The sequence below is a fragment of the Phyllopteryx taeniolatus genome, chromosome 2, assembly GCF_024500385.1.
Source record: "Phyllopteryx taeniolatus isolate TA_2022b chromosome 2, UOR_Ptae_1.2, whole genome shotgun sequence".
Taxonomy (NCBI): domain Eukaryota; kingdom Metazoa; phylum Chordata; class Actinopteri; order Syngnathiformes; family Syngnathidae; genus Phyllopteryx; species Phyllopteryx taeniolatus.
This window is the reverse complement of record NC_084503.1, coordinates 20,750,661-20,776,610: the sequence shown is the minus strand read 5'-3', so window position 1 is coordinate 20,776,610 and position 25,950 is coordinate 20,750,661. Positions and strand designations below refer to the sequence as shown.

Here is a 25,950-nt window from a genome sequence, read left to right as displayed (position 1 = left end):
ATAGTTTTTTCACCGCATTATGGTGTTTTATTGGTTTTATCAGTGCATTTTAAATTATTTTCATACTTGTGTGACACTTAAGAATGTTACAAATGTAAGTTCTTCACTGTATCTTTGTAATTTAAGCCAAGCCTGAGTGTTTTATTCATTTTCTCAGTAAATATAATTTTACCATATAATTTTTACACTTGTATGACCTATAGAAATATTTAAAATTCACTTTGTGCATCAAACCTCGCTCATTCATGTAAATACTGTTTTTTTTTTTTTTTAAACTTCTCTTTATGCCTGTATAACAATTAAGTATGTTAACAATGTTTTTTTGCACCACATCTTGGCCATATACAACCCCAATTGCAATGAAGTTGGGACATTGTATTAAACATAAATAAAAACAGAATACAATGATTTGCAAATCATGTTCAACCTACATTTAATTGAATACACTACAAAGACAAGATATTTAATGTTCAAACTGATAAACTTTATTGTTTTTAGCAAATAATCATTAACTTAGAATTTTATGGCTTCAACACGGTCCAAAAAAGCTGGGACAGGTGGCAAGAAAAGTTGAGGAATCCTCATCAAACACCTGTTTGGAACATCCTACAGGTGAACAGGCTAATTCAGAATAGGTGGGTGCCATGATTGGGTATAAAAGGAGCTTCCCTGAATTGCAAGGAATTTTGGGATTTCATCATCTACGGTCCATAATATCATCAAAAGGTTCAGAGAATCTGGAGAAATCACTGCATGTAAGGGGCAAGGCCGAAAACCAACATTGAATGCCCGTGAGCTTCGATCCCTCCGGTGGCACTGCATCAAAAACCGACATCATTGTATAAATGATATCACCACATGAGCTCACAAACACTTCAGAAAACCAATGTCAGTAAATACAGTTCGGCGCTACATCCGTTAGTGAAACTTGAAACTATACTATGCAAAGCAAAAGCCATTTATCAACAACACCCAGAAACGCCGCCGGCTTCTCTGAGCCCAAGCTCATCTAAGATGGACTGAGGAAAAGTGGAAAAGTGTTCTGTGGTCCGACGAGTCCACATTTCAAATTGTTTTTGTAAATTGTGGACGTCGTGTCCTCCGGGCCAAAGAGGAAAAGAACCATCCGGACTGTTATGGACGCAAAGTTCAAAAGCCAGCATCTGTGATGGTATGGGGCTGTGTTAGTGCCAATGGCATGGGTAACTTACACATCTGTGAAGGCACCATTAATGCTGAAAGGTACATACAGGTTTTGGAGAAACATATGCTTCTATCCAAGCAACATAATTTTCATGGACGCCCCTGCTTATTTCAGCAAGACAATGCCAAGCAACCTTCAATGTTTGGTACAACAGGGTGGCTTTGCAGTAAAAGTAAAAACACTAGACTGGCCTCCCAGCAGTCCATAACTGTCTCCTATTGAAAATGTGTGGAGGTTTATGAAACAAAAAATATGGCAACAGAGACCCTGGACAGTTGTGCAACTGAAGCTGTACATCAAGCAAGAATGGGAAATAATTCCACCTACATAGATTCAACAATTAGTGTCCTCAGTTCCCAAACGTTTATTGAATGTTGTTAAAAGAAAAGGTGATGTAACACAGTGGTAAACATGACCCTGTCCCAGCTTTTTTGGAACGTGTTGCAGCCATAAAATTCTAAGTTAATGATTATTTGCTAAAAACAGTAAGGTTTATCAGTTTGAACATTAAGTCTCTTGTCTTTGTAGTGTATTCAATTAAATATAGCTTGAATGTGATTTGCAAATCATTGTATTCTGTTTTTATTTATGTTTAACACAATGTCCCAACTTCATTGGAATTGGGGTTGTAAGTGAAGACTGACAGTGAGTGAAGCAAATATGACAATGTGTATGGCAGCATTCCTAATGTCTCTCTTTTTTATTTGTTTAATTTTTCTTTGTGCCATAGATGTCCGTGAGCATGCGCTAAAAAAATCAAGACACCAAGAATCCCAGCATGCTGCAGAACTTACGCCGGAAGCTGCGGCGGGACAAGGCGGAAAAATTAGGGCCTGCCCGCTCCCGTCTGGAACCATCCGCCATCGATCACCGCCTCAGCTCCTCAGTGCCAGACATGCGCGACTTCAAGCAGGACCGCGCTGGATCCTCCTCTCCCTACCTCCGCAAGAGTCCCGCACCCTGCTACAGCAGCCCTAACACACCACTGGCCCATCCTGCCCGACGAGGTGGCTTAGGTGGAGGAGGAGGAGGAGGAGGGGGAGGAGGAAGTGTAGCCACAGGGAGTGAGCACACACTAAGCGTGCCTGCAGACTACACAGACTGGACGTCCTCTCAGGAGTCGTTCAACAGCATGCAAATGGACGATGGAACCCCAGAGTGGCAACGGCAGTCGGGCCGAGGAGGCCGTGCCAGTGGCGGTGGTGGAATAGAGGCTGAGGACTTGGCCCTACCCGAATTGATAACTGTTTACAGCCCAGACACCGATGCCGTTGCGGACGACAGCTCGCATGTAAGTTTTGGTAGTAAAAATGTGTTATGAGAAGTCATCGGTTGTCATAGACCTGGGCAAAGTATGTCCTGCAGGCCACATCCGGCCCATCCATAGTCTCTGACCGGCCCTCACAAGGTCTTTAAGAACTAAAAACAAAATGTTAAATACAGTAATATCACTCCTTTTCGCGGTTAATTTTTCACAAATTCACCTCTTCGGGTTCTTTTCTCTGGAACCTTTCCCCAGCTTTTTATTGAAAACCTCACCTATTCACAGTTTTTGTGCTCTCTCTAAAACACCCAAATAGGGATCAGCGATATCGGGCGGATATCGGCCTTATTTCAGTGTATCAAGTACTTGTGAAGGCTGCTGTTACCAGCCACTGATACTTAAAGCAAAAAAGGAAAAACAAAAAAAGAAAACGTGAGTCCTTTTCACAATGCACTTGGCAACGTGCAAGCCGCCATCGACTTTCCCATTCATTGTTTTATATGCTGAGGGGGCGGGACTATGGAATGCCGTGTCACGGTTTTGCACGGCAAGTGCAGAGGGCGGCTGACGTGACACGAGGTGCACTTGAATAGAAACATTTTCTATTTTCGCGTGGCCTGACTGTGATGTCAGAAAGTGCCTCTAATAGGAGGGGGGCTGGAGGAGTGATTTCTGAGTATTATTTTGGAGGACTTATACTGTAAATGGCAAGGGGAAAATATAATAATATTATAATAAATGTGGTGTCCCAGTGTCCCGAGCTTTGGGACAACAGAAAAATGATATAACGAAGCCTCTCTGCAGGAGGCTTTCAAACTGTCCCTGCTCAGCCTGAAATACACCTCAATGCGCTCTTCATGGAACTATAGCTCATGAACGAGCTTATAAACTCTGAGATCCTGCCGTGAAATTAGTATGGGATGCACACTTTCCCTTTTTTTTTTGTTTTTTTTGTTTTTGAGCTTCTACGTCACCTCCTCCTCCTCAAAATAAGCAAAGTCAGGGCTTTCTTTTGCAATAATGACAGTTACAGTACATATGGCCCAGTTCTGGTCTACTCAATTGGGAAAGCCTCCAGAGTTCCGACTTCCTTGGAGGCTGCTACTTCAGCACTTGGAAATATGAGCATAGTCGGCGTTTGCCGCGCCGCGGCAATGTTGCCCTTGAACTTTCTTACTGAGCAAGTGCGGTATGAAAAGGCCTTATGTCCTCCTTGTCAGTAATTGGCGCTACATTGCGACAGTTTGAAACATTGGTGAGTCATCATTTGCTTTCGAAAGAAAGAGAGGTATTTGTTCACAATTATCTGTCATGGTGTTAATGACATTACTAGTGGTATCGATGAGTATTAAAGAGTGGATACTCGTACTGGTGTCTGTCTGGGGGAAAAAAAGTCGTATCGAACGTCCCTACACCCTTGGATGCCACCAAAGCCCTGTCTAAATTAGAAAGTACAGTAATGTCAAGGGAAGTATCTTGATGTGAGACTTCATGACTGTTTGAGACAAACAAAAAGTCATCAGAAAAATACATACTCGAGTAAAGTACAAGTACCTGAAAAATCTACTTAAGTACATAATAAAGTATTTGTATTTCCTTATTTGCCACCACTGCCCTAATGTTAGCAACATTCTCATTTCCTGCAAGGTGGCGGGAATAGGGCGACTGGCCCTGATAATGATTTGGGAATCCCCACTAATGAGTAAGCTGTTGGTGCCCAAAATGTCAGCACTCTTTAGAATTATAGAAACATTTATTTGATTGACACACTTTTTATCTGTAATTTAATTTTATTATTACTGCTTATAATTTTGTTTAACATTTGTATTTTTGAATGATAACAAATACCAACAAGTAGAATCTTTTCAAAACAATTCAATTGACTGCTTTATATATACACCCATTCAATTTATATTAAACACAGTGTACCGTATTTTAATGACCATAAGGCGCACTTAAAAGGCTTAGATTTTCTCCAAAATGGACGGGGCGCCTTATAATGCGGCGTGGTGCGCCTTATGTGTGCATGAAGTTCCAACATAAATGTTGTTGTGATGAGCGCTCCGCTTGACTTTTTTTTTGTTTGTTTTTTGTTTTTTTTAAATATTTCCTGCCGACACGCTGCTTACACAGAGGAAAAGCGGACGTGGCTGAGGACGTCGGAAGGGTGCGTGAAGTAGGATGCTAAAGCCACGCACCCAGTAGGTATATAGCTGTTTGTTTATTTATGTATTTATTTATTTGTTTCCGCTTGACTGACTGGGAGCATTTCCGGGGTGTGCATTGTGCAAAACAACATCGGTTTGGCTAAGGACCCCCGAAAATGTCACCTACGAAGAGACACGCTTACGAAGCACAGTTTAAACTGCAAGCTATCAGTTACGCGGAGGAACATGGGAATCGAGCAGTCGCGACTGACTCTGACAATGACGAGAGGGAACCCGGCGTGTTTGTTGGAGAACTTGCCCAGCTGTTCATTTGGGATACAGAAGATGAGGACTTTGATGGATTTGTGGATGAGGATTGATCAAAAAATAACGTGAATACATTGTTAAATACTTCAATAACGTACAACCGAACTCAGTTTTGCTCCCGCTGCCATTAAAAAAATTTTTTTTAGCGTGCCTGCATGCTACCGTATGTTTTAAGCTAGCGTATGTCTTACCATGCCTTCGCCCAATAATACGGTGCGTCTTATGTATGTGTTAAATACAGAAATAGACCCCGTAACTGAGACTGCGCCTTTTAATACGGTGCGCCATATGGTCGTGAAAATACGGTAGTTTAGCATGTTGTGGGCCAGCGACAACCGTTCTTGTTTCCCACATGGCCCCTTTGGAAAATGAATTGTCCACCTCTGAGATGGTCACATGACAGGTGTCGGGTATATTTGCTCAGGATGTGTCCCGGAACACAATCATTTCTTTTAACAACACAACTGAGACTGAAATTTGATTCTGCCGCTTCCAAAGTATGTTTGAAATCCACCGTAACAATCGTGCCATGACAGGTGTGAAATATCCCATCCAGCAACGTTCATTGTCAATACTCCTTCACAGGTGTGTGTGTGTATGTTTTTGGGTGTGTCATGAGGCTGCAGGTTTAGTTGTGCACTCTGAAGTCAGGCTTTGAAGCACTCGCAAGCATGTTGTTTGTCACATTGAGCACGTGTAGAAGCAGAATTTTGCTGAATTTGATGGCTTCTTCGTCTTGAAATGGCGGCTTTATGGGTTTTCACTACCTAGACGCTGCGGTACGAATTGAAAGCATCTTCCGCACTGGCCATCCTAGCTGGCATTTTCTTCGCTTGCTGTACTGTGTGTGAGGTAGCAACACTGGCCTTCTAAGTTGATATTTTTCTGCCACGTTCTGTGTGTAAGGTACTGCCACCCTCTCCTAAAAATGTTTAGAAATACCTATATTAATAGTTTAAACCCAAAATATGCCCCAAACTATATTCCTCAATCATGTTTTTCAGTCACTCATAAATATAAATGGTCATCATTTTTAAAATACACACTGTATATCGTGAATTACGCTTTCTTTTGTTGGGCACTTATTGTACCTTAGCCATTAGCAGCTGGTCAGCTGTTAACCTCCGCCACTGCGATCAGGAAATTCCTCTGCATCATCTTGATAAGTTTACCACCCTGTTTTCTCTCCAAGTAGCCTTGGCTGTCTGTCGTAGCTCTGCTGGAATCTTCCATCCAGCTGCTGTTCACTGTCAAGCCAGCAGGCTAGCAACTGATAGCTACTCCTTAGCTAGCATGGCCCTTCAGAAGGAGCAGGGTGTTTGAGCGCTACCTTCGGGCAAGACAGAGAGAGCACAAAAATCTGCGTATACTGTAGGTGCGTTTTTCAGGGAATAGTTTGTTTTACAAAAACTTGTATACAGCTGCAGTAGTTTATTGGTCTGTTGTGTTAGACTCATTGGACTGTGCAGGTGTGCATGTGCATAGTGTAGTCAGATGAGTTCAATACATACGAAGATCGAGAGTCATGATGTAATCCCTCTGGTGTTTACAAATCAGATTCCAGTCTTTTCTTTTTTGCCGCCATTGTGCGACGTCTGAGCAATATGAAAGCTTGCCAGTGAGCAAACAGCCTTGGCGGCGCAACAAAAGCCGAGGTATTGTAGACAGGGTATCTCGTGTCACCACCGCCGCCCAGCTGCTGCAGTGGATGTTGGAGAGCGGCTGCTGCTCAGAGCTTCTGCTCAGTTAGAATAAGGGTACCTCAGGACTTTTTGCTACCACACTTTTGATGACATGACACAGGGTGAGGACGTTTTTACAGTATTAACCAGCGGCTTTTATTTGTTATCAAACACTTCAGTCTGTTGATAAAAGGAGACGTCAGAGAATTATTTACGGAGAATACAGTTTTGTGTCACCCTGCATATGTTACATTTGTTTCCTCTTTTCAGGAACAAAAAAAAAGTACAAACTGCAAATTCTCAAGCTGAATCTTTGAAATGATCATCAAACTTTGACACTATGCCCACATTAGGTGGTATGGGAACAAAACTTCATAATTTAATGTCACCCAGACAATGCTTCTCAACTGGTGGGTTGGGACCCAAAAGTAGTCACCGACGTAGTAAAAAATGTATCGCATAATAATTCAGACTGTTAAATCTTTGACAGTTGCTTTGGTCTGCTTTGATTTCCGAAAAAGAAAACAAACTATTGATGTTGCAATTCCCTAAAAAGAAGAGATCGGTGCCAAGATATACTTTTTGATATGCAGTTATATTCATCCACAGTTGATTAATAAGGTGCCCTGAAAAGCACTTTAAACATGTAAGCATCAGCAGATGTTTAAAAATGTGTTTTCAAAGGCTATTTTTAAACAACACGTCTTCTTTATTGTTCCTAATGTCTGTAAAAGTGGGTCGCGACTTAACAATGATAATAATAAAAAATACATTAAAAAAAGGCATCCCAGGGTGACAATAGTACAGAACCAATGGTCTATTATACCTGCTTTCGATTTAGGGCAAATTCCCCAGTATGAGTTCCCAATGGAATTCACCCAAAATGGTTGTTTCAAACCAAAATAGCTGACCTCCTGTTCTATTACGGGCATGGGTACTTACTTGAGTACTTTTTCGTGTGACCTGTCTTCTTAGACGTGTTGAATAGTATCAAGTAGACATTTGTAATAACTTTCCAAACGCCCCTCACCTCATCTTTTTATGGCCAATCCTTGAAATTACCTTCAAATTTAACGCCCTGCTCTGCCCACATTAGATGGCATAGGCAAAAAAAAGGTTTGCAACGTAGCCTCGCCCATCTGTCTAGTATACCTGCTTCTGACTGGGGCTCATTTGGGCAAATTGCCTAGTAGGAGTTTGCCAACATGGTGAGCACATCTGCCTCACAGTTCTGAGGACCGGGGTTCAAATCCCAGCCCCGCCTGTGTGGAGTTAGCATGTTCTCCCTGTGCCTGAGTGGGTTTTCTCCGGGCACTCCGGTTTCCTCCCACATCCCAAAAAGATGCGTGGTAGGTTGATTGAAGACTCTTAAATTGCCCATAGGTGTGAATGTGAGTGCGAATGGTTGTTTGTTTCTATGTGCCCTGCGATTGGCTGGCGACCGGTTCAGGGTCAACCCCGTCTCCCGCCCGAAGATAGCTGGGATAGGCTCCAGCAGCCCGTGACCCTAGTGAGGATGAGCGGTAAAGAAAATGGATGGATGGATGGAGTTTGCCAATGTATACGCCCTAGAGTTCAAATGGTTTCTTCAAACAAAAATTGTTGACCGATTCTTCAGTTTTGGGCATGGGTCTTGGAGACCTTCATGTATCCAACTCTGTCCATCAATGAAGCTGGTGTCATAGTTTTTATTTGTATTTTTTAAACTTTCCGGGTGGGTTTGTGGGTAGGCGGTGGGATGTTCCTCTTGTTCAAGGACAGTCCTTGAAATCATCATCAAATTTGACGCCATGACGTAGGCAAAGAAGCTTTGTAATTTAGCGTCACCAAACAGTTTATATTAGAAGAGCAACAATTAATCGATGAATTGGCAGCTAATCGATAATCAAGTCAATCGGCAACTATTTTGATAATTGATGAATTGGTTAGAGACCTTGTTTAACTTAAAATTGTCCAGATTCTCAGAATTTCAGCCTTTCAACATTAAATATTAATTAATCTAAAACTGAATTGACAGATTAATCCATTATTAAAATAATTGTTAGTTGCAGCCCTAGTTCATATGCTTCTATGTTCAAAGTTAAAATTGTCATCCACCTGCTATTGCGCATTACAATTTTTTCTTTGTGACGGTTTTCTCATAACTTTCCTCTTGTTTCTTTTAAATTTAATTTTGCTGTTTAAAGTTTTTTCTTGTTACTTACCTTTTTCGTGTAACTTTGACACTTTTTCATTGCAGTATCATTTTTGCTCGTAACTATACAGTACTGTATTTTCACTTTTTTTTGTCATAAATGTGCAAGTTCTATTTTACTTTACACTTTCATCTTTTCAAGATTTTTTTCCCCAAAACATTACTTTTTCTAATAACTTCTATTGTTTCAACCTTTTTATTGTAACATTGCAACTTTGTCATGTTTTCTCATTGCTGTACTCTTAAACTTTTTTTTGTCAGAACTATATATATATATGTATATCTTTTCTCCTTCTCCTTTTACTATATTTCAAAAAATTTGTAGTGACAATTTGTTTTTTTAGTTAATCCTTTAGAGGTTCACTGAGCTGAAGATATCCTATTTTGCAGATTTTTCCTGAAAATGATAAATTTGGGAAATTTCAGGGTAATTGAAAATTTTAAGTTGTGATGAAACAAATGCATACTAAATTGTGTGTGTGTGTGTCCAGGGTGAAATGGAGTCTACCGGCGTCTTCGAGGGCAGCAAAGAATCTCTGAGATCCTTCTTACTCACCATCAACCTGAAGGAGGGACGCAACCTGGTCATCAGGGACCGCTGCGGTAAGAAGAAAAGAAATACCAAAATAGCTGACTCCCTATTTTAATTTCACGCATGGGTCCTGGAGACTTTTTCGTGCATCCTGTTACGGTAGACATGTCTACCCAATTTCATGCTCCTAAGTGAAACTGTCTGCGCGGGCTACATTTTCACATAATTCCAAATCTTTTTCAATTCTTAAAACGAACTTCAATTTTTTGTGCCATGCTCTTGCCCACATTAGATGACGTAACAAAAAAAGGTTGGAAATTTAACGTCAACCATCTGTCTCATACACCTGCTTCTGATGGTTTACAAGACTCATTTGGGCAAATTCCCTCGGAGGAGTTCATTAAAGTGCCAGTCTTGGAATTCGCTGGAAATAGCTGCTTTCAACTGAAATAGCTGGCTTCCTGTTCAATCTGGTGCATAATTGAGACTTTTAATGCAACCTATTAGCATAGACATGTCTCTAGATCACTCCATTTACCATGTCCACCGAATTTCATGTCTTTAGGTGAAACGTGGGTGGTTGCCTTTGTTTATTTATTAATTTGTTTTTCCCCCTCCTTCCCAGCACAAATATGGTTTTCATACGACAGTGATGGTATATTAAAGGTCAGAGAACAAAGATGTTATGGGGTCAGTTAAAATTCATATTTTCATTGTTCATATGTTATGTAATACATGCATGTCACTTCCAGCAAGTTGTCAACTATAGTTTAGCTTAACATGAGGTTTTTATTACGCGTGTTGAGCACTCCCCGAACATAGCCGAAGCTCAAGACACCGGGGTGTGGTTACTCCATCCACCGCAAGGGCTACCGGAAGTGACGTTGCAATTGACAAACACAGCGTGCTACACTCTATACGCAATGGCGAGCGTGGTGGAATGAGGAGGAGGAGGATTTCGATGTACAGGAGCACCCAACGGATCTTGCCATCGTCATACCTTACATGTTTGAGCTGATCAGGAGGTCAGAACCTGACAGTGACGGCGACGAGCTGCCAAGTAGCAGCTGTACAATAGAAAAAGAGAGTGGCCATTGGGTCGATGTGACTGTGTCCACAGCATGTCTTTTTATACAGTCATGGCTTGAAATAATGGCACCCCATGTCATACAAATAGTTGTGCCTGCAATGTCGGCGTCTCCAACGTGTCGCCCGTAGGCTACCGATAGCTCGCCAAGGAGTCAAAATTGTAATAGGCCACATTTGGTTTGTCAATTAGTAAAATTGATTTCAATTCCCATCCAATCAAAATTACAAATGTCCCGCCCCTTTCTTAGAGTCAATAATTATTTGTTAATTAGCTGCCCAACAAACATTTGCGCTTTGGAAGTGCCTGGATACAAACTATTTCAGAATGTGACATTTTTTGTTTGAAAGTGGTCAAGAGGCAGCATGCATATGCTTGTTAGTGAGTTGTTATTTTTTTTATTCTATACAGGAATGTTTCTGTTGCAAAGTATTCAAATGAACATAGGTATACAATTTTTTTCCCGTTTTTTTTTGTGTTTGTTTTTGTTTTTTTAACACTAATTGGTGAATGTCATTTGAGTTTTTATACAGGAATGTTTCTAAAGTATTAAAATGCACACACAGGTTTCTGCCATTTAAAAAAATATATATATTTGCATTAAAATTATTTTTCACAATATAATATATAGTCATGCCACATACAGTGCATGTTATTAAGACACTGGTAACTATTTTGAATTGTGAAACAATGCATTGATTTATATAAACTCACGTTATCTTCTTTCTTGCCACCATATCGCATTTCCTGTCCAGCAACTCTGCTCGATTGTCTTTTATCACGTTCCGCTTCAGCTCATCTTACTCTCAATCGACACTGGTCTATCTAATAATCTTATAGTAAACATGTAAGCGCTGTACATAAAGTACCTGTTTGATGTGAATTGACACAACCGCCGCAAAACATCTGAGTCTAAACAATGGCTTTAGTTAAGGGAGGTGCCCTTACGCCCAATTCTCCTTAAAGAAAACCAATGATTCTCCTGGAAACCAAACTGTGAAATGTGAGCTTAGCTATCCACAAAACAGATGAGTCCGGTAGGAAAAACATGAAAAATAATCCCCGAAAGTTTCAAGACATTTGAAAGGGTTGAAGGGTATGGCAGCCTGGGTGCAGAAAAGAAACAGGAATTACTTGAGAATGGCTGTACATAGGTAAGTAAGCAAGTAAAAAAATAAACAAATGTTGCATCTTTTTCCTGATCAAAAATGTAGTCTGTCCTTCTTTAGTTCATGCCTCAACCTTACATTGAAGCTGGCCCAAATGGTTTTAAAATAAAATACTTTTTCTTCCCTCACAAAATCAGATTCCCTATTTGAGTAGTCCCCCCCCCCCCCCCCCTTTTTTTTTTTGCTTATAGAAAAGGCAAATGACAATGGCAAACGGCAACAGTATGTCGCAACAGGTTTCTCTTCGGATGTGCACGGCATTATTGACACATCTGCAAAAAGCAGAGATGCAATACTGAGACCACCAAACCGGACCCCCTCTATGCCTCGGCTGCGCCTAGAGATTCTGTCTATAAAAGTTATGAACAGAATCAGTGACAAAGGGCATCCTTGGCGGAGTCCAAACATCACTGGAAACAAATCCAACTTACTGCCAGCAATACGAACCAAACTCTTGACACCGGTCGTACAAGGACCAAACAGCCTATATCAGTGGGTTCGGTACAACTAATTACTCCCAAAGCACCCCCCACAGGACTCCCCGAGGGACACGGTCGAACGCCTTCTCCAAGTCCACAAAACACATGGAGACTGATTGGTCGAACTCCCAATTGAGGGTGTAGAGCTGGTCCACTGTTCCACGGCCAGGGCGAAAGCCACACTGCTCCTCCTGAATCTGAAATTTGACTTCCCGGTGGACCATCCTCTCCAGCACCACTGAATAGACCTTACCAGGGAGGCTGAGGAGTGTGATCCCCCTGGAGTTGGAACACACCCTCTGGTCCACCCTCTTAAAAAGGGGGACCACCACCCCAGTCTGCCAATCCAGAAGCACTGTCCCCGATGTCCACGCGATATTGCAGAGGCAGCCAAGAGAGCCCCACGACATCCAGAGCCTTTTGGAACTCCGGGCGGATCTCATCCACCCCTAGGGCCTTGCCACCGAGGAGATTGTTAACCACCTCGGTGACCTCACCCCCAGAGATAGGAGAGGCCGCCTCAGAGATCCCAGACCCTGCTTCCTCATGGGGAGGCATGTCTGTGGAATTGAGGAAGTCTTCGAAGTATTCTCACAACGTCTCGAGTCGCGGTCAGCAGCGCCCAATCCCCGCTATACACAGTGTTGATGGTGCACTGTTTCCCCCACCTGAGAAGAAGAAGAAGAAGAAGAATCATCTTTTATTGTCATGAACATGCATGCACATGAAATTTGTTCTCTGCATTTAATCCATCACAGTGAACACATACACATGTTAGTGGAACACACTGGAGCAGGGGGCAGCTGAAGCGCCCGGGGAGCATTTCGGGGTATCGGTGTCTTGCTCAAGGACACCACAGCCGTGAGTCCGGAGGATGTTGGCGGATGGTCCCGTCGGGGTTTTGAACCTAGGTCCCCCATGGTGGCAGGCGATGATCTTAACCATTGGGCCACGGCTGCCCTCGCTGGATGGTATACCAGAGTTTCCTCGAAGCCGTCAGGAAGTTTTCTCCATGGCCTCACCAAAGTCTTCCCACGCTGGAGTTTTTGCCTCAGCGACCACCAAAGCTGCATTCCGCTTGGCCAGCCGGTACCCATCAGCTGCCTCAGGAGTCCCACAGGCCAAAAAGGCCCGAAAGGACTCTTTCTTCAGCTTGACGGCATCCCTCACCGCTGGTGTCCACCAACTGGTTCGGGGTTTGCTGCCACGACAGGCACCGACCCCCTTACGGCCACAACTCCGGTCAGCCCTCTTGGCTATGGAGGCGAGGAACATGGTCCACTCGGACTCAATGTCCCCCGCCAACCCCGGAACGTGGGTGAAGTTCTGCCGGAGGTGGGAGTTGAAACTCCTTCTGACAAGGGATTCTGGCAGACGTTCCCAGAAGACCCTCACAATACATTTGGGCCTGCCACGTCGGACCGGCATCTTCCCCCACCATCAGATCAGTTGACAACTGCACCCCTCTCTTCACCCGAGTGTCCAAGACATGCGGCCGCAAGTCCGATGACACGACCACAAAGTCACTCATCAAACTGCGGCCTAGGGTGTCCTGGTGCCAAGTGCACGTGAGGACACCCTTATGCTTGAACATGGTATTCGTTGTGGACAATCCGTGATGAGCACAGAAGTCCAATAACAGAACAATACTCGGGTTCTGATCGGGGGGGGCGTCCCTCCCAATCACCCCCTTCAAGGTCTCACTGTCATTGCCCACGTGAGCATTGAAGTCCCCCAGCAGAACGATAGAGTCCCCAGCGGGAGCGCTCTCCACCACCCCAAGGACTCCAAAAAGGGTGGGTACTATGAACTGCTGTTTGGTGCATACACACAAACAATAGTCAGAACCTGTCCCCCCACCCGAAGGCGGAGGGAGGCAACTCTCTCGTCCACTGGGGTGAACCCCAATGTACAGGCGCCGAGCCGGGGGGGTCAATAAGTATACCCACACCTGCTCGGCGCCTCTCACTGTGGGCAACACCAGAGTGGAAGAGAGTCCAACCCCTCTCGAGAGGACTGGTACCAGAGCCTAAGCTGTGTGTGGAGGCGAGCCCGACTTTATCTAGTCAGAACTTCTCGACCTCGCACACCAGCTCGGGCTCCTTCCCTGCCAGATAGATGTTGTTCCACGTCCCTAGAGCAAGCTTCTGTAGCCGGGGATCATATCGCTAAGGTCCCTGCCTTCGGCCACCGCCTAGCTCACATTGCACCCAACCTCTATGGCCCCTCCCACAGGTGGTGAGCCCATGGGAAGGGGAACCCACGTTACCCTTTCGGGCTGTGCCCGGCCAAGCCCCATGGGTGCAGGACCGGCCACCAGGCGCTCGCCTTTGAGCTCCAGTTCCAGGCCTGGCGCCAGAGGGGGGGCCCCAGTGACCCGCGTCCGGGCGAGGGAAAACAAGATCCAATTATTGTTGTCATCATAAGGGGTCTTTGAGCCGTACTTTTTCAGAACAGTGTAAGTAATAAAAATGTGCAGTGTGTGTGAAGTAAGAGGCTAGACTCCTGTGGGCCCAGCCTGACCTGCTGGAAGACCACAGAGAAAAGGGGGCCAGCCCCTCGCCACCCTACAGCTACTCCCCCCCAACAGCACCCACTCCCAAAACCGACCATCCCCCAGCGACCAGAACGGTGCACAGAAGGCAGGCCCGTCCAAGGCAGGAGGCATCGGAAATTAAATTGTCTGTTTATGAAAACACATACGTTTGGGTTATTAAGGATTAAATTCTGTTTTCAAAAGCAGGTACAAAGGGTTCATTGAAGTCTAAATAGTATTTCGTTTAATTAAGTTTCATTGAAGACTAAAGTTGCTAGTTGTTTTTTTAAAAAATGTTGCAAGAGAAATAGAGAGACCAAATCGTTAACACTCATAGCCCAGCCCTACCTTTCTCCCAAAATCGAATTGTCAGTTTTCTGTAAATGTTCCTGTCAAATGATTGACTGTTAGGAATGTGAGATAATCTCACTGCGTTAGCGATGGGTTAGCCATATTGTTCTTGTAGGTGTCGGGTTCCAGGTGGTGTATTGTAACCCCTCTGAGGCACACCCCGCTACTGTATGTTTACCCTGCACCAGGACAGATAACGCTAAACATGAGACGGGATCAAAGTCTGACTTTTCTAGTTTGTTGAAGCAGAAGCTGAGCACTTGTTTGATTAGCTATTTAGTTGTTAGTACAACACTAAAGATACTGCAGCAAAACCATCAACAGGCAACATTGTTCAAAGATGCGCTGCATTTAGCTTCCAGCCAAAACCAGTGGAATGTTCATAAGAGACTTTTTTTTTTTTTTTGTGGGGGGCATGCATGTTGAGTTCATTGTTGACTAATGTCTGATATTTACGAAAGCGTACCTAAGGTTAATTGTAGACAAATTGTCTTTAACGCTCATAAAAAACATTGTTTGGTTCATGAAAGGCTAAATTGTCTTCACTTGTAATGAATCACTACGTTAGTAGCATTAAAGACTAAAACGTACTTTGGATTTGTTCAAGACAAAAAATTTTTGGAATGGTTACAAAAATGCGTACATTGCGTTCATTGAAGTCTTAATTGTTTGGTTCATTAAAGACTAAATGGTCTTCAATTTTAATAAATTACTACCTAAGGTTCATTGATGACTAAAATGTTTTAGTTTACAAAAAGATGTACATTTTTTAAATTCAAGACTCCACTGAATTACTACATAAGGTTCATTGATTACTAAAATGTTTTTTGTTTACAAAAAGACGTACATTTTGTGAATTCAAGACTCCAAAGTTTCTCCAGCTTTGCTTTTATTGAAGACAAACCTGTCTTTGTTTACAAAAACATGTTCACGGGGTTGTTGAAAAATATAAAATGTTTTTGAGGTGTACAAAAAAAATGTACATGAGGTTCATTGGGATGTTTTTGAATCACTTTTGGATGTTTCCAAAACACACACATTAGGTTAGTTGAAATTTAAAGTGTAAGCCTTAGAACGTGTTGGTGCTTTGTAGCTCCCTGCGTTAAGTATTACAACCGTTAGATTGACTGGTCAAAATTAAATCTGCAACAGAAGCCAAAAAAAATAAATGTTGGTATAAGTAAACAAACGCTGTCCCTATGCTAATTAGAATAGGGAAATGTGGCTCGGGTTAGCAATAATTTTACTGTGGGAGCAGAACAGGAAGTTGTGGCTCATCAAACCAAAATTTTGACTTAGAAAGGGGGTGTCGTTTTTCTTTACTGGAAAGCACATGTGGTAACTTCCAGTAGACGTTGAGAAACAACATCTGACTTCATTTTTTTTTAATCCAAGCTGTGCTCAAGTCTTTTTTTGACAAGAAGGCTTATGTGCTTAGCTTCCTCTTGTAAACCATAAAACAACTCCCAAAAAAGCAAAACTGTATATTCATATGCCAATTTGGTCATCAATGAACCTAATGTATACGTTCTCATCAACATAAAAAATAAATTGGTCTTCCATATACCTAACGTACGGTACCATGCAAAAAATCTTAATCCACCATTAGATTTGTTGTTTTAGCAATGCTATAATGATCATATATACTGTAACTATAATGCTACTAAGTAGAGGGAAAACCTCAACCCAGGCTGATATGAATAAAGGTGAAAACAATTCAGCTTTGTATTTCTGTTGGTTAGTTAGTAGGCTACTTCCTGGTCCATGGAGCATAAAAAAACAAATGTGAGGTGCCATTATGATTCTGGGGTTGGACAGTTTTCAATTATACTTATAGATTGAATCACATGGTAAAAAAAAAAGCACCCTTTTCCCAAATCATTAGCAAACTCGATTTAAATGTAATTTGTTGTTGAAATATAATTAGTTGTTCCTTCATTGATGATTTCTCCTAGTTTTGTGGCCCTCAGTGTTTTATTCGTTTATCCTGTTGTGTCCTATTCGTTAAAAGTAATATTGATGGCTGTGAAAAAGGAATATAAAAACAAAGCTAGTATTGACTTTTGTACAAAGTATGTTTTGTGAAAAGACAGTTGAGTCTTCAAATAACCTATCGTATTTTTTTGTAAACATCTAGTACAATTCAGTCTTAAATTAACCTGTCTTCGTAAAAATCAGACAATTTCAGTGTTTAATGAACCAAACGTACGTTTATAAACATCAAAGACAATTTATTCTGCAATGAACACAACATATGTCTTTTCATAAACATCGAAGGCAATTTTCAATTAACCTAAATCTACTTTTTTTATAACCATCAAAACCAGTTTACTTTTTGAGTTCATTACCCACTATACTTGTTCTGGAAAACCCTTCTACGTATGTATAATGCCTTTTTACAATGCATGATTTTCCTTCTACCCATATGATCAAAACATGAAGTATTATCTGTATTTTGAATTATTCTTAAGTAAAGCACTTTATTTGAACACATAATACTTTCTTTTTATTTACTTGCTCTTATTTTGAAATTCACAGCCGTACATTTATTTAGTAAATGAGAAAACACTCAGTTGTGCTCATGTTTGATTACCCAGGCAGAATTTGTACAATTCTTGAAAGAAAACATGAAGGACCTGGCGAAACACATTTAATTTTATTTTAATGAAAATTAAACTGTCAAGCATTTCAGAAAAGCATTATCATTCAACAAAACTTAACCATAAAGAAATTAATGATGGTTGTTGTTCAGTCATCAGTCGTATTTATATAAAAAAAATAAAAATAATTTCACAGATTATGTGGGTATGTAAACCTAGGAGGATAACTGCAGATATATGCAGTCATATGTACCCCTGTCATATTGGTATGAAAGTGTAGCCTACACGTTTTTCATAACCTCTAAGTGGCAGTGGCATATTAGAATGAAAGTTTACACCTTTTTCATAACCTCTAGGTGGCGGTGGCATATTGGAAATAAAGTGTACAGCTTTTTCATAACCTCTAGATAACCCCATTTTCTCCTATACCTATGTATAATGCGCACTATTGACGTTTGACAAAAAAATTTTTGGGGGGGGAAATGCGCATTATACACGAGAAAGTACGGTACATAATTATTATTATTATTATTATTTTTTTCCTACCCCCCCATTTTCAGGCACCAGTGACCCATACGTGAAGTTCAAGCTGGAGGGCAAGACGATCTACAAGAGCAAAGTGGTCTTTAAGAACCTGAACCCCACGTGGAGCGAGAACTTTTCCATTCCAGTCCGGAACCTCAGCCAGTGGCTCTACGTCAAGGTGGGTCACCATGATAACCACAAAAAAGGTAAGTATTTTTTTTTTTTTATCTGTCACCTTGGTAACTGTGGCTGTCTCAAGACAGGTTTACGACCGTGACCTGACCACCGATGATTTCATGGGTTCGGCCAGCATCCTCCTCAGCGACCTAGATCTGGACAAGTGAGCCCTGTCAATCATCTCTTTTGTTGGCTTTATCGAAATCTATGTTACGTTCATTGAAGACTCAAGATTGTCTTTTATATTTACCAAAATATCTATGTAGGTTCACTAAAGATTAAGGCCCCTGTCCTTACGGAAAGGTAGCCAATCTGTTTCTTTGTTTTTAAAGTTTCCTGTAAACATGGAATTGTTTCAAGAAATGTGTGTGTCCACACAAACAAGACTGAATCTGCAATAGGAAAGCAGCTTGGTGTGAAGAAATCAACTGTGGGAGCAATTATTAGAAAATGGAAGACATACAAAACCACTGATAATCTCCCTCGATCTGGGGCTCTACGCAAGATCTCACCCCGTGGGGTCAAAATGATCACAAGAACGGTGAGCAAATATCCAAGAACCACACGGGGGGGGGACCTAGTGAAGAGAGCAGAGAGCTGGGACCAAAGTAACAAACGCAACCATAAGTAACACACTACGCCGCCAGGGACTCAAATCCTGAATTGTCAGACGTGTCCCCCTACTTAAACCAGTTCATGTCCAGGCCAGTCTGAAGTTTGCTCGAGAGCATTTGGATGAGGATCCAGAAGAGGATTGGGAGAATGTCATATGGTCAGATGAAAGCAAAATATTACTTTTTGGTAAAAACTCAACTTGTCCTGTTTGGAGGAGAAAGAATAATTAGTTGCATCCAAAGAACATCATACATACTGTGAAGCATGGGGGTGGAAACGTATTGCTTTGGGGCTGTTTTTTGCAAGGGGACCAGGACGACTGATCCGTGTAAAGTAAAGAATGAATGGGACCATGTATTGTGAGGTTTTGAGTGAAAACCACCTTCCATCAGCAACGGCATTGACGCTGAAACGTGGCTGGGTCTTTCAGCATGACCATGATCCCAAATACACCGCCCAGGCAGCGAAGGAGTGGCTTTGTAAGAAGCATTTCAAGGTCCTGGAGTGGCCTAGCCAGTCTGCAGATCTCTCCTGAGATACCGGATGGTGGACCACTCGGACTCAATGTCCCCCGCCTCCTCTGAGACATGGGTGAAGTTTTGCCGGAGGTGGGAGTTGAAACTCCTTCTGGCAGGGGATTCTGCCAGACGTTCCAAGCAGGGGCCTGCCAGGTCGGACCGGGATCTTTCCCCACCATCTGAGCCAACTCACCACCAGGTGGTGATCAGTTGACAGCTCCGCCCCTCTCTTCACCCGAGTGTCCAAGACATGCGACCACAAGTCCGATGACACGACCATAAAGTCGATCATCGAACTGCGACCTAGGGTGTCCTGGTGCCAAGTGCACGGGTGGAGACCCTTATGCTTGAACATCGTGTTGGTTATGGACAGTCCGTGATGAACACAGAAGTCCAATAACGGAACACCACTCGGGTTCTGATCAGGGGGGCTCTTCCCCCCCAATCACGGCCTTCTCGGTCTCTCTGTCATTACCCACGTGAGCATTGAAGTCCCCCAGCAGAACAATGGAGTCCCCAGCGTGAGCGCTCCACAGCACCCCCCCCCTAAGGACTCCAAAAAGGGTGGGTACTCTGAACTGCTGTTTGGTGCATAGGCACAAACAACAGTCAGTACCCGTCCCCACATCTGAAGGCGGAGGGAGCCTACCCTCTCTTCCACTGGGGTTGAACACCAATGTACAGGCGCCGAGCCAGGGGGCAATAAGTATACCCACACCTGCTCGGCCCCTCTCACTGTGGGCAACTCCAAAGTGGAAGAAAGGCCAACCCCTCTCAAGAGGACTGGTACCAGAGGGAAGGAGCTAAAAGAGATGGTGACCAGGATGCGGAGGGTCCAAGAGGATTTTGCATGCTCTTGTCATAGTTCTGGCAGCATGCAAGTCCTCAAGCGTGGGTAGGGGGGTACCAACGATTTTTCCGGCAGTTCTCATTGCCTGTTTCAGTCGGAGTTTCTCCTTTTTTGTGGCAGCACCAAACCAGACTGATGGATGAACACAGGACTTATTCGATGACTGCTCTGTAGAACTGCCTTAACAGCTCCTGTGGCAGGCCGTACTTCCTCAGAAGCCGCAGGAAGTACAATCTCTGCTGGGCCTTTTTGAGGATGGATTGTATGTTGGTCTCCCACTTCAGGTCCTGAGAGACTTTAATTCCCAGGAACTTGAAGGTCTCGACTGTTGACACAGGGCAGTTGGACAAAGTGAGGGGCAGCTGTGGCGACGGATACCTCGTGAAGTCTACGATCATCTCTACAGTCGAGAGCGTGTTTAGCTCCAGGTTGTGTCGGCCGCACCACAGCTCCAGCCGCTCCACTTCCTGTTGATACGCAGACTTGTCACCCTCTTTGATGAGACCGATGACTGTGGTGTCATCCGCAAACTTCAGGAGTTTGGCGGTCGGGTGCGTTGAGGTGCAGTTGTTCGTGTAGAGAGAGAAGAGCAGCGGAGAGAGATCGATGATCCCTTTTAACATATCAAGCATTTGATAAAATATCGATCGACTCGAGCTTCACGATATATCGCCCATCACTACAATCACCCACTCTGCTGCTTTCACCACCCGCTGCAGATCCCTCCTGTCCTTTGCAGTACAGCTGCTGTACCTTGTGTAAGCAGTAGGTCAGGAGGCTTCATGTTGGATCTGATTGATCAGCAGGTGTTGGGGGAGCTGGGCTTGACTACACTAAATTGTCTTAGACTTTCGCGAAAATATCTATGTCAAGCTTATTAAAGACTAGTTTGTCTCAGTTTATAAAAAAGTATTTTTGGGCTCAATGAAGACTTTAAATTGTCTTTGTTCACTAAAACATCTACATTCGGTTCATTGAACGCTTAAAATTATCTTTGTTTACAAAAACATCTATGTTAGGCTCAGTGAAGACTAAATTGATGTTTATAAAAACATTGACATTAGGTTAATTCAAGACTAAATTATCTTTAATCGTTAAAATAACCGATTAAGCTCAGTGAGATGCTTTAAATTGTCTTTGATGTTCACGAAAACATCTGAAGTTCATTGAAGACAAAAATGTCTGACATTCTGTCATTCACAAAACATGTCAAGCTCATTGAAGACTAAATTGTCTTTTCATGTTTATGTAAATCTACATCAGGAACTAACTTGTCTTTGATTTTATTCAGAATTCACTTCTGTTGCCAGCGGTTTAATCATTAATGGCTGTGTGTTGAGTTATTTTGAGCAGACAGTATTAAATTAATATATTTTTTTAACCTTTATTTATCCAAGGCAATTGTGAATAGATTCTCTTTTGCAATGTCGACCTGGCTGCAGACAGCAGAGTAAAACTACAACCTGTACAGTGACTACTTTGTAACAAAGTGACATTTCTTTAGTGTTGTCTCATGAAAATGTGAGGGATGCCCTCACTTTTGTGAGACACTCTACACGTACCAGATGGCCTAAGTGTTTTTCCGTCTCGTTTGTGGAGGGTAAACGAGCTGTGTCTGCGTCTGGATGACCCCAACAGCCTAGAGGACGACATGGGTGAGATTCTGATGGACATGAGCCTCAGGCGAAGAGATGGAGACAGCCGACGTGGACTAGTAGGGGATGCTTTCGCACGCCTTTGTTGCATGGCTTGTAGCAGCAACTTTTGGTCTGTGTATTGTCTTTAACACGTGTTTAAAGGCACAGTCAGTCGTAATAATTTGCAGTTAGCATTGTTTTTAGCATTACATTTCTGAGTACAGAGATGTCTAAAATGTGATTTGTTTAGTCAGGTGACCACAGTTTGAAGCATGTGCTACCGACACCTACAGGAGTTAAGTGGAACAGCAACAATTACTTGGCTTTGATTTTCCGTCGCAAGCAATAAAAATGACTTCATAGAGAAAAATATTAACATAATTAGGAATGTCATAGAGTATCTTAATTTCCCTAAAATATAGAAAATAAAATGTCATAAAAATGTCCCCCAAAATACTTTATTGTAGCAAAAAATTCAAACGTCTCATATCATTTGCTTATAAAATGTTTACGTGCATAAAATTTAAAACTAACATCAATGTCATAAAAAATTAGCCAAATGTCCATGAAAACTGTCAATACAATTAACATAATAGTGTCATTAAAAATGTGCAGACTTTACCTAAATCTCTTTACAGTATATTGTCAAAAATAAAAAACATCAATAGGACTGTCTTAAATCTGTTAATAATGGCAAATGTTAACATCATTAATAATTTCATAAAAAGTAGCTTAATTTCCCCACACAATTTTGCAAAAAAAATGAAAAAAAGAACTCAATATTACATGTTATATTGTTATTCTACTATGTCACAAAAGATACAAATCTTCTCCAAAAATTTCTTTATATTAGCAAAAATAAAAACGTAACATCAATCATGTTATAAATAGCAAGATTTTCCCAATTATTTTGTTTGTTTTTAATGGCAAGAATGCAAACTACCATCATTGATATTGTCATAAGAAATTGATAAATGTCCCTAAAATCTGTTTGTAACGGCAGAAAAACTAACATAATTTTTAACGCCATGGATAAACGGGCAAAAGTTACCCAAATCTCTTTACAATGGCAAAAAAAATCAAAAACATAAATGGTAATATAATAAAACAATTCTACATTTACAGCAAAAAAAAGATTACAAAAGTTGTAACACTTCCCCAAATTACTTTCTAAGTGGTGTATGGCATGATGTAATAAAAAAAAAGAAAAATGCATAGTCATGAAAAAGGCCAGATATTTTAATTCCATCTTCATAATGGCAAGTAAATTTAATAACCTAATACAGTATCATTAATACCAAGAATGACATTAATTCTGCATTTTAATGGCATCATTAATCATGTTTATTTATTTATTTAATTATCTGTTTTTGCCAGTACAAAGACATTGTGGGGAAATTTATCTGTTTTCATGACTGTTAGTTTTATTTCCCCCCATTATAATGATTTAGGATTTTTATCTCATTTTAATTATATCATTATTATCATTATAGTACGTATTTAAAAAAGTCACTCCAGGCAGACTTTATGGATTCAGGGCTATTTTTTTTAATGACATCATTAATCATTTTATAATTATTTATCATGATAAAGAGATTTTAGGGGACACTGAAAATTTCAATGGCATTATTAAGAAACATGATTAAAAATAAACATTTTGTGCAGTTTCAACGATATTTCACAGATTATTTTTCAAATTTTTGTAACCTTTTTTGCAAAACAATAGTTTTGAGGGAATTTTGCCATCTTTTAAACATAATGAATGATGGTAATTTTTTATTTATTTATTTTTTAATTGTTGATATTATTGCTGATGGTAGTTTTTTTGGGGCGAAATTAGGGGATGTTGATACTGTATGTCCATGTATTTTGACAGGAAGTTGCATACAACCAAACAAAACCTCCTTGGTGGTGGTATTAAACAGAGGTGACCTGTTGTTTTTTTTAAAAATTATTTACCATTTTAAAGAGATGTTCGAAGTTTTGTAAAAATTTCACGCCATTATTAATGATAGTATATGTTTTAATTTTGGGCATACACTGCACGATTGTATACAATTTTCCCGAAACTCTGACTTTGCCTTTTATGTTATTATCCATGTTTTTCTTCAAATAATTGTTGCGGTGTTGCCATCCACTGCCATCTAACCTCACTGTGCTTTTTCTTTTGCACTTAACACGCATGCTCCCACCCGCAGCGCTGGCCACAAATCCGAAAACGCAGTAGTCTGGTAAGACACGGCCACATTAACTACAATATGTTATCACTTTTATTCATCATCATTTCTGCTCAAATTACCGGGTCACTGAATACTTAAATTATCTTCGATGTATACAAAAAACACATACATTGGGTTAATGAAAGACAACTAGTCTTTTGATTTGTATGAAAACATGTCCACAATTTACAAAAACGTACAATTGGTTAATTGAAGACTAAATTGTCTTTGATGTTTATAAAAATGTACAGAATTTCCAAAATGTTCACTCAATGAATACTAAAGTAGCAAAGCTTAGTTAAGCTCAGTGAAGACAAAATTATGGTTGATGTTTATATAAACATCTGCATTGCGTTCATTAAACACGTCATTATCTAAATAATAATTACTGAATTATAAATATTCATTTTTAATGAGCAGTTTGGGGGAATCTCTCTCTGAACTCCTGTTTCGTAGTTGTTTAGGTTTTCCAGAAATAAAATTCAGAGAAATGTCAGTTTAGCAACTGAAAAGTTTAGTGTTGTTTGTGATTTATCCCCCAGTGGCAGTGAGACCCAGCCACACAGTGACCCTATAATTCGGTACACCAGCCCTATTTACTGGTATTTGAGTGCATGCATGCTTTTAAAAGGCTGTTAAACACGCATGCATGTCTGCACGATGCGTGTTACTACAATGCCGCACTACCTGCTTCAACTAACATGTTAGACATCACATTAGGTACACCTGCACCGTGCTGTGAGATCCAGGAGTCAGAAGTGGGGGGGCTAGAGTCACATGACTTTGACTCGAGCCAGTTGCCCATTTTAGGACTTGGGACTTGCTCGGATTAAACCTGTGAAACACCCAACTTGACTTTGACTTGGTATTGATGAGACTCTCCTTGACTTAGACTAAACTAGATGTCTGTTTACATTTGACATTCTTTAAAAGACAATTTTTCATTTGTTTTGTTTTTGAAGGTAAAGTTGTTTTTTGTGTAGTGCAACCTCCTCTTTATTATGGAGAGAGCTCTGAAGATTATTACATTTGAATTCAAGGATTATGCTTTTAAAATCGGGAAAAGGACAATGGCAACATACAAGGTTTGCAACTCAAAGAGACACAACAATGACATCCGTCACTATACAATCCACAAAGACAGGTAAGCTACACTACATTAACTTCACAGTTTAGCTCATGGGTAGCTGGTGAAACTTAAACTAAGCTTTGTGTCGGTGTTTGTTTAATTGAGAAGCCAAAGTAATAGACAACACTTCAACTGTGAGAAAGAATCTAAAACAAATCCAGAAAATCTCTTTGAATGAAGAAGAGTAAGAATAAGTGACTTTCGGCTTTTTAAATCATTTCGATTTTTAATTGAATGAAATATGTATCTGGTGCAATAGAACACTAAAACTTCCAATTTGGCACAGAAGCCTTTGTTTACAATTACAGAAGTCAAATGTTTCCTGGCGTACTTGACCTGGTTTGTACACGCTGCAACAGGGATTTTGGCCCACTGCTCGATACAGATATTCTCCATATATTTCAGGTTACGTGGCTGTCGCTGGACAACAGAGTTGCAGCTCCCCCCAAAGATTTTGAACTGGGTTCAGGTTTGGAGACTGGCTAGGCCACTCCCAGACCTGGAGATGCTTTGCCACTCCTCAGTTGCCCAGGGTGTGTGTTTTGGGTCATTGTCATGCAGGAAGACCCAGCCACGACCCATCTTCGATGCTCTTATTGAGGGAAGGAGGTTGTTGCCCAAAATCTCACAATACATGGCCTCTTCCATTCTCTCCACATACCATGCAGTTGTCCTATCCCTTTTGCAGAGAAGCACCCCCAAAGAATG

The 25,950-nt window shown here is 41.4% G+C and overlaps 1 protein-coding gene across 12 annotated transcripts in view; it reads left to right on the top strand.

The window, feature by feature from the left end:
• Positions 1 to 25,950, top strand: part of LOC133473355 (multiple C2 and transmembrane domain-containing protein 2-like) — a 62,312-nt gene that overhangs the window by 9,242 nt on the left and 27,120 nt on the right. For 8 of the 12 annotated variants that reach the window (XM_061765054.1, XM_061765059.1, XM_061765058.1 and 5 more), the window contains 6 exons: positions 1,935 to 2,495; positions 9,310 to 9,421; positions 18,133 to 18,275; positions 18,361 to 18,437; positions 21,857 to 21,971; positions 24,093 to 24,125. In XM_061765054.1, the coding sequence (XP_061621038.1) occupies positions 1,983 to 2,495; positions 9,310 to 9,421; positions 18,133 to 18,275; positions 18,361 to 18,437; positions 21,857 to 21,971; positions 24,093 to 24,125 (993 nt within the window). In that variant the 5' untranslated portion in view covers positions 1,935 to 1,982. Of the gene's footprint in view, positions 1 to 1,934; positions 2,496 to 4,650; positions 4,674 to 9,309; positions 9,422 to 18,132; positions 18,276 to 18,360; positions 18,438 to 21,856; positions 21,972 to 24,092; positions 24,126 to 25,950 lie in introns of those variants that run through there. The other 4 variants (XM_061765061.1, XM_061765060.1, XM_061765072.1 and 1 more) reach the window with 3 other exon arrangements.